General features: G+C 53.2%; 1 protein-coding gene across 3 annotated transcripts in view; it reads right to left on the bottom strand.

Annotated features, from left to right (window-relative positions):
• Positions 1-7130: 7130 nt before the first annotated feature.
• IFFO2 (intermediate filament family orphan 2) overlaps positions 7131-14924 on the bottom strand; it is a gene marked incomplete at its 5' end in the record, with an annotated part of 49015 nt that continues 41221 nt past the window's right edge. For all 3 annotated transcript variants that reach the window (XM_081088135.1, XM_081088133.1, XM_081088134.1), the window contains 5 exons: positions 7131-7936; positions 9392-9522; positions 10447-10539; positions 10689-10809; positions 14463-14602. In XM_081088135.1, coding sequence (XP_080944261.1) covers positions 7831-7936; positions 9392-9522; positions 10447-10539; positions 10689-10809; positions 14463-14602 — 591 coding nt within the window. In that variant the 3' untranslated portion in view covers positions 7131-7830. The remainder of the gene's footprint in view (positions 7937-9391; positions 9523-10446; positions 10540-10688; positions 10810-14462; positions 14603-14924) is intronic.

The following is a 14924-nucleotide window of genomic DNA, read 5'->3' as shown; positions in this document are numbered from 1 at the left end:
GGCCCGGGGAGGAGCCCGTCGCCCCCGCCTCCAGCTCCCGGACCGGGACCCAGGAACCCTCTCCCTCTCGCCGGGCGCTGGACCACATTCCCCGGGCCTGGCGCCCAGATAAAGAAAGCAGCTCAATTCTTTGAAGATTAAGGTCAATAAAAGGTAAAATCTGAGCTGGTCTACGCCTAGCCTTTCCTTCAAAACCTCTGGCCGCGGAACCAGCTGCGCCTGCAGTGTAACTTTTCCCCTCCCTGGATCAAAATTTTAGTTTTCTCTTGGAGACATTTGGTGAAGGCCTGAATGTTATTTAAAACTCGATTACGAGTCTTTCTTTTTTCTTCCTTAATTTTTTTTTTTCATTTTTCATGTCTTCCTTTCTTCTTAAATATATTTTATTGATTTCAGAGAGAAAGGGAGAGGGAGAGAAAGATAGATCAATGATGAGAGACTCATGGACTGGCTGCCTCCTGCGTGCCCCACACTAGGGACCAAGCACACAGTCTGGGCTTGTGCCCCGACTGGGATCCAACCGTGACTTCCTGGTTCATAGGTCAACGCTCAACCCCTGAGCCACAAGGTCAGGGCGGATTCTGAGCCTTTCTGATGACAGGATCTTAGGGACCCATTGCATTCCTAAAGCGCTGTGTGGGCGAGAGGGGCCACATGCTGACCTGACCAGCTCAGGGAAGGCCTGCATGGCCGTCTTGCAAACTCAGAGACCTAAAGTCACCACAAAGGATGGTCTGAAATTAAACTTTAACTAAAAGCAGTGATGGTGGGTAGTTACATCCTGGACTGGTGTCTTCACTGACAAGGTCAACCTTTATCTTAACGGAGCCTCTCTGTCTTTTTGCATCTATGATAACATACCCTTGAAATGTCTGGGTAACTTGTAACTTCCCTTTTTCTGGACCCCTTGGGGCACAACCTAATGTGCTGGGCGCCAGGACAGATACCACCAATTCCTTTATTGTTGTGTTCATTGTTCCTGCACCCACCTAAGTACAGTGGGGCCTTGACTTACGAGTTTAATTCGTTCCGTGAAGGAGCTCGTAACTCAAATTACTCATATGTCAAATCTTAACGTGAACGAGTGAGACACGTGATGCTGGGCTGATGTTGTGGCGTTCACTGTGACGTTGGCTGCGCCAACTAGTGGTCGGGTATCTGAAGCTGGCTCGTAACCCGAATTTTAGCTCGCAACTCAAAGCAAAAAATCAGCCGAGAGACGGCTTGTATCTTGAAAAACTCGTTAGTCGGGACACTCGTAAGTCAAGGCCCCACTGTATGTGTCTATCATTTTACTTTTTATCCAATCCCAGGGGTTTCCCTGCTTTGCTTTCTCCCGCCTCTCTAGTCTATTACCAATGAATTTCATGTAACCCACCTATGTCCCTTTCCTTTGACTGCAATGTATAAATACAGACATAACCCACCATTCTCCGGAACATTATCTCAATTTGTTGAGGTTCTGCTTCCCAGCATATGTCAACAGTTTGGCTCAAATAAACTCACAAAAATTCTTTACAGGTTTCAATGTTTTTTTACATTAACAACTGTTACAGCTTTTCTTAACACTCTCTCCTAATTTTTCTGTTTATATTTCCTCTAGCAGTGTGATCTGAGAACCTTATGGATGAAAAGGGGCCACATGCTAACCTGACGAGCTCAGGGAAGGCCTGTGTGGCAGTCTTGCAAACTCAGAGACCCAAATTAAGCACAAAGGATGCTCTGAAATAAAAACTTTTTACATTAAAAAGCAGTGTATGGTGGGTAGTCATATCCTAGGCTGGTATTTTCCCTGACAAAGGTCAGTCTTTGCCTTAACTGACCCTAGTGTCTTTTTGCATCTATGATAACATATCATTGGGATGTCCAAATTTTCTTTCTTGTGGACCGCTCAAAGCACAGGCACTGCTCTGCGGAGACCACAAATCCCCTCGTTGTTATTGAGTAATTGTTGACTTAACTTTCCTGCTCCCACATAAAAGAAGTATGTGTCTATCATTTCACTTTTTATCCAATCCCAGAGCTTCCCCCACCTCCCTGGCTTTGCTTTCTCCCACCTCCCAAATCTATCACCAATGGATTTCATGTAACCCACTTATGTCTCCTCTTTGGATTGTAATGTATAAAACAAAGTGCCAGACTGCCATTCTTTGGAGCATTATCTCATCCATCGAGATTCTGCTTCCCACCAATTATTGACAGTTTGGCTCAAATGAACTCACACAAAAAATTCCTTACAGATGTGAATGTTTCTTACGTTCATAACCTGCTAAGGAGTCCATTCTAATTCTTATTGTGGTTCCTCCCTATGACATTGACAAAATACATAACTTCCCTGAGCCTGTTTCCTTGTCTATAAAGTGGGAGCAATAGCCCTGGCCGGTTTGGCTCAGTGGATAGAGCTTCGGCCTGCAAACTGAAGGGTCCCAGGTTCGATTCCACTCAAGGGCACATGCCCGGGTTGTGGGCTTGATCCCCAGTGGGGGACTTGCAGGAGATAGTCAATCAATGGTTCTCTCTTATCATGGATGTTTCTATCTCCCTCTTCTTTCCTCTCTGAAATCAATAAAAATAAAAATTTAAAAAATTGGGAGTAATAATGCCCACCTTAGAATGACCTCAGTATCCCATGCTACTCTTCCTTCAGAAGGTCACACTCGGGGAATAGAAACAGCTGGGAGTTGGAAAAAAGAAACGACAATAAGCGAAAGTCTTGGATATGGCAAAAAGTGGATTGGGATTTGTAAATATGTCTCTCTTCTCCGTGTGCAGCTCTGTTAGAGAGCGGTCCGGTTCCTGAGTAGGGGTGGCTGGGGATTGAGAAAATGAAAGAGACAGACACAGAGATGGAAGGAAAAAGCTGGGACCGGGTGGGACCACTGTCCTCTGATGGAGAGACAGGGACAGGGACCCAGAGCCAAGACATTATATTTATTTTATGCAGCAAAAAACAGGAAGTTTTACTTAAAGTCAAGACAAAGGAGATTATGTACATTCTTGGGTGGGCCTGAGTCGTATTCACTCCTGGTGCTTGGCTGGATTTAAATAACAAAACCCACCCCCTGGCACCTGGGCTGAAGGTCAAGCTGACAACACTCTTGCCTTTTGGCAAAGCATGTTTCCAGGACGTGGCTTTGCCAACACCACTGGATTCAGCTGACAATAATTAAAGAAATGCCCATGTGCCTTCCCAGGCACTCTCTACAGGGATTGGTGGGACTGTTTCTCTTGATCCTTGAAGAAAACCCTAGTCGGGGACGGGGGGCTCCTACAGGGAAGTGCTTTCCTGAAGTTGGCCATTAACAAGAAAAAACTGGAACGCTGGACAACGTCAAGTTCAGCGTCTGGGAGCTGGCCTCTCCTGGGCACTGTGCGGAAGTTTACTAAATGGGAATTTGGGGATTAACAGGACCTCATTTCCAATCTAGGCGTGCCAGTTACTCAGCCTGTGATCTCTCTGGCTCTCACTCCCCCTTTTGCAGAATGTGTGTAATAAATCCTGCTTTCCCTACTTGTAGAGATTGTATTGTGAGATGCAGATGATGTGAAATTTCCCCATGTCACCACTCACTGGCTAATGAGTTTGCATTCGTGTTTATGTGGCCCTCAGTCCTCTTGCCACTTTATCCTCAGTTAAAAAAAGGAAAAAGTACACCATCAATTCTAAGACATTTCACTTTATTTAAAAGAAGCCAATATACAGGATATAAAGGGTATGATATTTACAACAGTACAGTAAACAGGTTGGTTTCCCGGTAGGATCAGTAGTTTTTCAGTGAGTATAAACCCCCCCTTCCCCTTGATGCTTGACCCAGCTGGCAGACAAACAGCAACAGTGGGGTGGGATGGGACTGCAGGATAGAAAGTCTCCCTGAAGGGATTAAAAATCACGTAGATGCTAAAATGTCCACGAAGGGGTCTTGGGGGTGAGGGGTGCCTCTGCCTCATTCCTTTGAGGGCTTGGCAGCAGGAATGCTGAGGGATTTGCCCCAAACTAACACACGGCCCACCCTGAGCCTATAAATCTTCCACCCACGGAAAATCCCCTTCTGAGAGAATAGGCCCTAATCCCTCAGCCAGGGCCTGGAGGAGCCGCCCAGGCCATGGGCACAGCCAGGACTGTGGACATTTCATGGCCTTTCCACTCCCACTCCAGCTGCCTAACAACCTGAGACCCACTAGAGCTCTAGAGGGTCCCAGGCCCCCCACCCCACCCCCAGGGAAGCCATGTGGTCCCGGAGCCGGCAGCCCCATTGCCACCCACACTCTCCCAAACTCAGCGGACTTGGAAGTGGATCTTCACACAGTTCAAGTAACTACTCGGAGCCCACCTGGAAGCAGAGCGTGTCCCCTATCTCATGCTCCCTCTCATCCCCCACCCACCCACCTCCATGCTGAGTTCTCCACTGCCCGCCCACTCCCACAAGTGCCCTCCCCCCCTAAGACTTCCAAGGACCCAGGAGCTGCGGGATCAGGGAACAAGGGAACTGGGGTGAGGTGGGGCCCATGCTCTGCCGAAGCCGGCTCATGGGTGTGGAGAGGAGGCGGTGAGGACAGGGAGACAGGGTGGGGGTACCGATTATATGAAATCCAGCAGCAACATGCACTGTGCCCATAGAAAAATGCTGGGCCACCACAACTGCCTAGCCTAGATTACAAAACCTTTGCTTTCATAAAAATAGATGAGAGTCTCTTGCTTTATAAATAGGTTACATTTAGCTTAAGTTATACCTTATATTATCCCTTACCCCTCTCCTTCTCCCTCATCCCAAATCAAAGAGGTTTGCTTCTCCCTAAATCATCTGAGCTGCACCCACAGAGCTAAGTGCGCGATGGACTGGCCCTTCAGAGACCCGTCCATCAGGACATATTGCCGCAAGAAAACAAAATGTGTTCACTTGCCAAGAATTTTTTCTCCTGTTCGGACTCTCAGAGGAGTGTGTGTGTGTGTGTGTGTGTGTGTGTGTGTGTGTGTTCCACAACCAAGAAACCAAAAGGAATTCCCCATCCTGCCCCTCCCCAATCCTCTCTTTTTATAAAACCCCCCAAAATAGGAGGGTGAGAGCGGGCAGCACAGGAGAGCCCATCTGAGAGCCATCTAAAATACCAATGTCAATATGACACTGGGCTTAGAAGTAGAAACCAAAATTAAGTATTTACAGCTTTACAAAGGACGGACCAGCATGTCCCCTCTGGACCCGGTGCTGCCTCAGCGAGTGTTGGGGTCTTTCTTGGCAAGCTGTGGGCTCATGGCAGGGGACAAGCAGGGCCCACTGGCAACTAACTCAGAAAAGAACTTGGTGGGGAGGGAGGCAGCCAGGCCAGGACCCAGGACCCTGCCCAGGAAGCAGGTGGGCCACATCCTTGCGGTCCCTGCCCCAAATCCCAGCTCCCCAGCAGGGAGGACACTTCTCAGCCAGTGTCTGTCTCTGGCTCCTGCCATTCCTATAGTCCTTGGACAAATTCAGAGTCCTCTAGTCCCCAGTGACAAATGTCTACAAAGGGGAAAGAAGAAATAATACCACTGGACACCAATCACCTTAGTTACCCCCAAAATACACTGTTGCCTTACTGTCATATTTATAACGATAGGCCTGTCCCCGTCCCCCTCCCCCCAACCACCACCATCTGGAGGAACCACCCAGGGCCGGCTTCCACTCTGCCGGTCTGCCCACACCATGCACCATCTCCCTTAGCCTTGGACGGCAGAGGCCTGCAGGGCCATCTCCCTGCCCTCCTGGAAACGGAAAATCTTTTTAGCAGCTGAGGTCCAAGCCCAACTGGCTCTGATAACCTTTGGTTAAAATAAAGCTAAACTAAAACAACAAGAACAATAACGGCAATAATCACCAGGTACGTTTGAACCCTGTAACCTTTAGAACAAGGGTCGGTAAGGAGGAGGGGGAGGGGCCGCCCTCCTCCGAAGCCATCGCCCCCCTAGTACCTGCCAAGGGCCTGTTCGCTAATGGGAGACGCTGGGCACGGACGCCTCTCGCTGGGCACGTGGCCACACTGCCACGGGGAACAGAACGATTCGCCCAACAAAAACGAAAATTAGGAAAAAACCATAAAGGCCACCAAGTTCTGATAAATAAAAAGAACACACTGTCACTAACATGCTTGCTCTCTCTCTCCATATATATATATATATTATGTGACTATTATATACAATGGTTTTAAGACTGCAAAACAGGGAGGGAAACAGAAGAGAAAGAAGGCCCTTCAAGGTGGTTGGTACCCTGGGGAGGAAAGACTGGGGGGCACAACCTACTGGAAGCCAGAACCCCTCTTGTGCCACGAGTCATAAGCCCCGGAGGTAAGGCGCTCTGGTCATCGGGCTCAGTGTGCTCTTTGACCTCCAGGGGGAGCTGCTGGGCCAACAAAAACAAAACTCGCCAAACATACCCACAGGAACCGGACAAAAACTTAAAAAAAAGAAAAAAAGAAAAGCCTGGTCAGCTGGCTCCAAGCTGGGACCTGGCGGGTGGCCTGACGCAGCGCTCTTCAACGCAGGCCCACTCAGGCCATGGGAGAGACTGGCTCAGTTACTCCCCACGGGTCAGTTAAGTACGGAAAGAAGCTGGCAGATGTCGAACAAGGATGGTTCTCGCCTGAGCGCCGCCTCCTGCCACCTCCAACCTGGCAGCAGCCCTCATTGCCTCCCTCCTCGTCCCTTCCCTTCCCAATGCCTGCCAGTGGCCCGACAGTGGGCGACTGGGCACAGTGGAGAACCAAGATGGTAGCAGACGGGCCTGACCCAGCTCCACTGGGGAAGGGGTGACGGCAGGCCTGGCTCCTTTCCGGCTTTCTCACAGAGAAATTACAGACCCCAACCCCTTACAGTCGGCTGGAAACAGAGGGAAAACATCAAGTCATCAGGGCAATAAAAGACACCCCCCCCCACCCGCCCCCAACGCACAGAGGTCCCAAGAAAGCAAACAGTCAGGTGGCCAAGGGCTTTGCAGGACCCAGGCCGCTACTGACCTTGACCGAACCCCCTCACAGGCTGCAAGAGACATCGCCCTAGCGGCGGCCTCCCTCCCAGCTCCACGGGAAAACCCTGAGTCTGGGAGAGGCCTCCCTTCCACAATATATAAGGCAAGCTGCTTTTTTTGTTTGTTTTGTTTTTTGCATAGTAGTTTAAACACAGTGAGGCTCCACCTTCCCCCACAGTGCCTTGTCCCTCCACTGTGCCACGTGATCCGAAAAGAAACTAAGAATTTGTCTTCCCTCCCTCCTTCCATCTTTTTTTCCCTTTTGGTAAGTGAAAAAAAAACCTTGGGAGATCCGCACCCAGGCGTGGAAGGTTCGCAGAGGCAAACAGCTCCGTCCTGGGTGGAAGTGGACCGCCCAAGCCCCACCCCATCAGTGCTGGCCAGCAGAGGACGGGAGGGCATAGGTCATAGCCAATCAGAGGAGCAGGTGGGGGGGTAGAAAACCATAATCTGCCACACCGGGGCCCCGCCCTCACCTTAGAGTTTTGTATAAAAACACCTGCTACGAATAATTCTTTGGAGCTCAAAGTGGCTCAGCTTAAGGGAAAAGGCACGGTTCACACGGCATCATCTGGACAGAAGTCTGCATTGGTAACGTGGAGAGTAGAAATTGAGAGCACCATTCCGTGGGTGGGTGGATGGAGAGGGGCACGGGTGGATGGTGAGTGGAAGGGAGGAAGGAAGCAGCAGTCCCTTGAGGCCTCCAGAGAAGGGAGGGCAGAGGACGTCCGTGTGGTGAGGACCGGAGCCCCACTCCGAGGAGCCTTCCTGGCCTCGTGGGGAGAAGGGGCAGAGGCCCCATCACCAAGACCACCAGGCACGGGGGCCTCAGCCATCAGCTGACCATGGGCTCCACGTCTGCCTCCCGCTCAAACTCGTCCTGGATCTCGTCTGTACTTCCTGAGTCGCTGCTGGCCACGGAGCTGGGGGATGGGGAATTCCTGGAAGGACGAGAGAATGGGGGTCAGTCGGGGGGCAGCCTGGGGGGGCCCCTGAGGGATTTAAGGAGTAGGAAGGGCTGAGCAACCACTCCTGCAAGACCTGACCTCAGAGGGGGTCCTTCCCTGAGACCCCGCCCTTGCTCTGCTTTTCTTTGAATCTCCTAAGCCCACACCCTGAACATGGCTCTCAAGACCTCTGGGGGCTCCTGTTCCAGCCTCTAATTGCTCCGGACGCCAAAAGCCCCGTGGGAGCAGAGACCACAGCCCAAGCGTGGTTCTTACCCTCGAGCCACCTAACACAGGGACGGGCACAGAGCACGCGCTCAGTCAACCCCAGTTAACGCCATCCTCACAGGGAGGCCATACTGGATAGTGGTTAAGAGCACTAGGTTCAAATTTTGACTCTGTCACTGATGAGCTGGGCGCCCTTGGGCAAACTCTTTGACCTGCCTAAGCTTCCGCTCCTCCACCCGCAGAGGGGAGATAACGACAGTGGATCTGGGGGGTCCGTGAGCTAACGGTAGGACTGGCCGAACCGAGGGCCCCACCCGCTGCTTCCCACAGAGCTGCCCTCCCTCTTCTACAGCCTGAACCACAGCCTGCGGGAATATCGTCATAACAAGAAGCAATTACAAGGAGCATCTATTTGCGCCTTGTGCCAAGCACTTTACATGTATTATCCCATCTTATTAGTAGCATGGCTATCTCCCCAACAGGATGTGTGTTCCTTTATTTTTTAAAATATATATATTTTTTATTGATTTCTGAGAGGAAGGGAGACGGGGAGAGAGCTAGAAACATCAATGATGAGAGAGAATCACTGATCGGCTGCCTCCTGCTCGTCCCACACTGGGGATCAAGCTGCAACCTGGGCATGCGCCCTGACCAGGAATCGAACCATGACCTCCTGGTTCATAGGGCGACGCTCAACCACTGAGCCACGCTGGTTGGGCGAGGCTGCGTGTTCCTTAAAGGCAGGGGCTCTGTCTTTGTTTTGGGGTGTCAGCCACCCCAGCAAATAAAAGGGCCCTGGCCCACCTGGCCCCGGAGTGGAATATGGGAAAGAATGTGAAATTGTTTTCTATGGGCAAATGGGGGTCCCATCAGCCATGTGGAGAGGAGTGTCCTGCCCACCTTCTCCACTCCCCAGTTCAGCAGAAAGGGGGGTGTAAGCTCCCTAGGGCAGGGGCGATGGCTGATACGCTCATCACTGTATCCCCACGGCCTTGCACAGAGCAGGCCTCCTACAAGTAGCTGTTGAGTAGGTGGGTGCAGGGAGTTACGTGAGATTAGGGAAGTCACCTAGCATGCAGTAGGGAGGTGACTAATATTCCTGGATGGATGGCTGGACACGTGCGCCGGGCAGATGAAACAGGCCAGACTTGTAAGTTGCAGCCTCATACACGTCCCCCAAGAACCCAACTGCTGAATCCCCAGGGAGGAAGGGCCAGGTACCTGTCCGCGGAGCCTTTGATGAGCCGGCGGCAGGTCTCCATCTGCACGTCCAGGCCACGCTTCATGCTGCACATCTCCATGTATTCATGCAAGTGTCGGTTCATGTCGCTCTTGGCTGTGGCCAGCTCCAGCTGAGGGGAACCAACGTGGGGTAAGGTGAGGCCAAGTCACCCTCACAGCAAAACCCCCAGCAATCCCCTCCCACCGCCTGGGTGGTGGCGGCCTCCAGACCACCCCTGGACACCACGCCCGCAGGACCCTGCCTCGGCCTCTGTTCTCTGGATACCCGTCCCCATGGCCTTGAGAAGGACTTCTGGAGAAAGGGGAATGGTTGCTTAGCAACCACAGGGCAGCCTTCCCTGATGAGCCCACCTGGTTCTACCAACTCTATTCCACCCTGCACCTCTGCGCTCCTTTCTGTGGCCTTGATTAGAAAAGTCCTCATGTCTTCACATTTGTACTCTTCTCCTCCACCAAAGGAGACATCCCCCAGGACAGGGGCCCCTCTTTCTCCAGCATGACAACAGCAGTGACCTCACTGGCAGACATGGCCACGTGCAGGCTCTCGGGCACAGAGGGCGGGGCTCCAAGGCTGTGTGCTGGCTGGGGGCCTTGGCCAAGGCCCTGGTCTCTGTTAGCCTCACGTCCTCCTCTGTAACACAGGATGCTCAGTACCTGCTGCATAGGGCACCTGGGTACCTGCAGGTCCATACGAGGGTGTGCGGAGACTAGGAAGGTGTCCTTGTCATGGACTCACTCGGTGCCTAGTGTCACTTGATGTCACTCAGACGTCAGCTCTCATTATTTTGGGACCACCATCTCAGTTGAATAGCTTAAATAAAACCTCGCTGGGGCAGACAGGGATCACTACTCCCATTTCACAGGTTAGGAAACTGAGGCCCAACGAGGGGTATGGCTTTCCCAGCACCAAGCAGGGAACCAGTAGGCCTCCTGACTCCAGAGCCTGTGGCCACCCCAGGCTACCAGCCCCTGCCTACGTAGCAACTTAGTCACCAGGGGTCTCGACGCGGAGGCTGCACAGGCCGAGCCCTCACCTCGATCTGGCCTATCGTTTCCTGGTACTCCTTGTCTCTTGTCTTGAAGAAGGATTCCGTCTCATGGATCAAGTTGCCCAAGTTTTCCTCTTGCTGGGGAAACAGATCAAAGGGGAGCATTTAGCTGGGGGAGGGGGGATTGAGGTGGGGAGCTGCAGGGAAAGGATGGGGAGGAGGGATCATTGAAAGGAGGTGCCCCTGGTCCCCACCTCCCGGCCCCTGGGAAGCCTGGCCCCACTCACCTCGCCCTGCAGGTCGATACTTGGGTTGCAGTTGGTGAAGTCCTCCCAGAGCAGCAGTGTGTCTTCGTTCTCCTCCCACGTCAGGCTGTCGCAGTCATCATCAAAGTCAAAGGTCTCCCGCCTGGAGGGGGACAAGGAGGGCGGGACTGAGCAGGAGCCAGGCTTCAGGGGCCAGGACGGGAGGGAGACAGGGTGCTGCCCCAATGGGTGTGTTCCTAAGGAGACAGAGGTGGTGGCAAAGGGGACGCGCGCCTTACCCACGGAGTTGAACTCTTTTAAAATGCAGAATGTTTTCACATGCTCTTTATACACTTTAAAATGTATGTTTTTAAGAGGCCAGGCTTCATCATCGATGGAGACTAAAGGCAATTTCCGCCCAAGTCCCATCTTGTACATTTTTCATTCAATAGCTCATTTCTTGAACCTCTCCTTTGCATGAGGAGATTTACATAACGTCGGCAACTCGGAATGGTTGATGCTACTGCTCCCATTTTACAGAAGAGGACACTGCAGCTCAGAAAGCAAAACTCACTTGTCCAAAGTCACATGCCAGCCGGTAGCGGAAACGGGCTGAAGCCAGATCTTTCTGTTTCCTACAGCGCTTTCCTTCCCACGAAAACAGCACCATTCGCTCACGATGTGCTGTCACAGGCTGGCTTCTGAGCACTTAGTAAAATGCAATTTGTCCTACCCTCGCACCCATCCCAGGAGACAAGCTTGATTATTATTCCCGCTTTACAGGTGAGGAAACTGAGTCTCAGAGGGATCAGGTAGACTTCCAGAACCACACGAGCTGAAAGTCACATTTGAATTCACCGCCTGGGTGACTTCAGGGCTCCCCTATTCACTAGGGCTGGAAGGAGGGGGCCGGACCATACGGGACTGCCTGGGACTGCGGGGTTTCTGGAGATGCATGGTTACCCCAACTGGGGGGACCTTAAGGACCACTCAGCCCAATATGCCCACTAATCAGGTGAGAAGGCTGATGTCAACAGGGGCGAAATCACTGGACCGGGTGAATTAGCCAAGAAGGAAGTGGATTCCAAGTCTCCAGGCTCCCATCCCAGGCTCTCCCCACTGCTATACTCCCTCCCTCAACTCCGTCCTGGATTCGCCCAACCTTCCAAAAATGGTCCAGGCTGGGGCCACTGGGCAGGGCTCAAGAAGAAAGAATTTCTGATAAAAAGCTGCCCAGAGCACCCCCTGGAGCCAGGCTCATCTTCAAAATGCAGTTCCAGTCAGAGCCTATAGGGGGCTCTGTGAGTCCAGCGAGCAGAGCTGGGGACCAGGCTGCAGGGGGAGGAGCCACCGGCTGGACTAGCTTCAGAGAAGCCCCTGGGGTCCACTATCAGTGCATCACATACTCAACGGCTGACTTCATTTCCTTCCCAGGGCCTGGGATCTGAAGGAAACCCCAGCTGAGGCATAGGAAACCATCAAGAACCGGAAGATGGACCAGAGAAAGGGCTGGGAGGAGGCGACCCCCACTCCCTGCAGACCTGGAAGGCGGGGCTGAGGAGGAGGGCTGGCCAGCACCCAGAGAAAGTAGCCAATTCCTCCCCTTCTCCTTGGTCTGAAGCCCAAGCAACAGATTTTGATCAAAACAAAACAGCCCAGACACGAGTGCATTATTCAAAGACTTCAGTGGAACTGGCCCGGGGCAGTCTCTGGCTTGGATCTCAGCAAGCGGAGATGGAAGGGCGGAGATGGAGGGGCGGAGATGGAGGGGTGGAGATGGAGGGGCGGAGATGGAGGGGCGGAGATGGAGGGGCGGTGCTAGGGCTCCACCTAGGGTGGGTCAGCATGGCCTTGGGTGATTGGAGGGTTTGTTTGTTTTTAAACTTATGGACTTCACGACCATATCAATCTAATGTTGTGCACACAGGAGCCTGGACCAAAGCGCCCCTGGACCAGCTCCTGGGACTGTCCCTCTCAGCTCACCCATTCCCAGGCAGCCTACTGCTTCCCTGGTGACTTTATGAAAACGAGGGCAATGATTTCTTCAGAGAAGCCCTTTAATTCAACCAAATGAACCCAGTCTGGGTGGGTGGGGGCATGCAATTCTGCCTTAGGCTCAGGAATGCCCAGAGCAACGTTCAGAAACCCTAGACCCAAACAAGGGTTACCCCCCCCCCAACCCCGTCTTGTTAGTAAAAGATGAGAATATGAGATTTGGGGGGGGGCGGGGATGTCAAAGAGGAATCAAGAGTCTGGGAGTGTCCTTGTCACCTTCCAACAGCAATCCCCAAAACACAGCCCCATTTTGGGGAAAAACGCACCCCCGTTCCCACTGTCTTCCTTGCCAAGTAGCCGGGCTCGGCTGCAAAGGGACCGGGGCAGGGATGGCGCCTGGAGAGGTCAGAGGGACAGCTCTTCCAGGCATGAAGACAGCTGGTTGGGGACGAAGCACTGGACTGACCATCGGGGACCAGGCTCCATCCCATCTCCCACATCCCTCTCTGCCTCAGTTTCCCCCTTCGAACAGGAAGGGGCTGGGCAGACTGATCTTTACAGGAAGCATTAGAAGAGTCCCGGGCCCCTGACTTCTGAGTCACCTATGATGGCAGAGGCATCTGCTAGGAGGAGCGCGCCCTCTCGGGAGGGGTTCTGGGGGTTTTGTGATGCCATCAGAGCAAAGATGGCAAACCTAGCCCTGTTGCTGGAAACCCAGGACCTCAGGGGAGAGGCACTGGTCAGAAAGCTTGCTCAGCCCTGAGACTGATGTAGGGGGGTGGGAGGGGGAGGGGGAGGGGGGGAGTTCTGGAAAAAAGCTGAGTTCTCGGGGCTCAGGAACCCAACTGCTAGGGACCCCAGACAGAGCAGGCAGGAGCAGGTCACTGGGACAAGGGAAAGGTGACCCCAGAGACCAGCCCCAGCCCTGCCCTGTGAGTCCAGGCCCTTAGGCAAGTCATGCAATGCCCAAAGGGACACCTCTCCCTCCCCTTCCTTTCCCACCCACTTTAGGGTGCTATGTGGGTTAGAGTAGAGCTGGAGCCAGTTGAGAGCATGGTCCTGGACAGGCCAAGGCCTCAAAGCATCCCTGCCCCAGATCACTCTACACAGTGAGTGTCGGGGAAAACAGCTCTTAGGGGGTGGGGGTGGGGGGCGAAGTCAGCCCTGCTTGGTAGCATTTGCCAGTTTTCCACGCTGGCAAAGTTTAAGCTACTATTGTGCCATCACTGAACCTGGAGCCGGCAGACGTGAACAATCAGCTTTCATGAGCCGGTACAAGCCGGTTCCATCCCACCACTGACCATGTCCAACCTACAGTCTGCCACTAACCCAGGCAGCATCTCAGCGGGAGAGGACACAGGCAGGCGGGCCTGGCTCTGAATCCCAGCTCGGAGTGGTCTCGGCCAGGGCGCTTCCCTGCGCCTCAGTTTCCTCGTCTACAAAAGGGGAGCGATAACCCCACTTCCTGGGCCGACAGTCTGGAGTGGAGGGAGTCACGTTTGTAAAGCATCCTACAGACGGAGGGTGCTGGCCAGCGTGGTGGCGGGCATGTGGCTCAGCTCAGCCATCCCACCACGAGGAAAACCGGTCGGGGTGCGTCTGAGGCTTGGCCAAGACTCCCACACAAATACGACCACCACGGCCACTGGTCCTTTCTGAAACTGGGGAACTTTCCAGATTATAAATGTTACAAATGAATGCAAATGTGTTCAACAAAACACACTGTGGGCTACTTTCAGCCCCGGCCACCCGTTTGCCACCCCTGCCCTAGTGACCTGGGGGAGCAGAGAGGGGCCCCCAGCTGGGGCAGGGAGTACTCACAGCTGGTTAAACATGCGCTTCATCTCGTCTGTGATGTTCACAGAGCCGACCTCTTCATCTGAGAACCGGTTCACCTCCCCGTCCTGCTCAGAGATGTCATCGTCCGAAGTCACCTTACGCTCTTTCTTTTTGGGGACCACCTGACCCGGAGAGGAAGAGATCGAGGTAACTGGGAGGCTCTGCAGGGAGGGAGGGTCGGGGTGGACCGGGAAGGGAGCCAGCATCTCACGGGATAGATGGAGCGTGGCTGGGGCCAGCTGCTGCCAGGGAAGATGCACAGGTCCTCTAAGAAGCAGGCAGCGTTAGCAGGAAGCATGAGGTGGGGGAGACATGCGGGATGGAGGACACAGACAGCCTGGACCCTGCCCTGCCCTGGTGGCTGGGCCAGCTCAGCTCACCCCTTCACCAGAAAAGCCACCACCAGATTTGGGGAGAGGAGCGAGCTGCGGTACAGAATCACCT

This window comes from Myotis nattereri, assembly GCF_964212035.1.
Source record: "Myotis nattereri genome assembly, chromosome: 3".
Classification (NCBI taxonomy): Eukaryota; Metazoa; Chordata; class Mammalia; order Chiroptera; family Vespertilionidae; genus Myotis; species Myotis nattereri.
The sequence above is the reverse complement of the archived record's forward strand: the minus strand, read 5'-3'. Positions and strand labels throughout refer to the sequence as shown.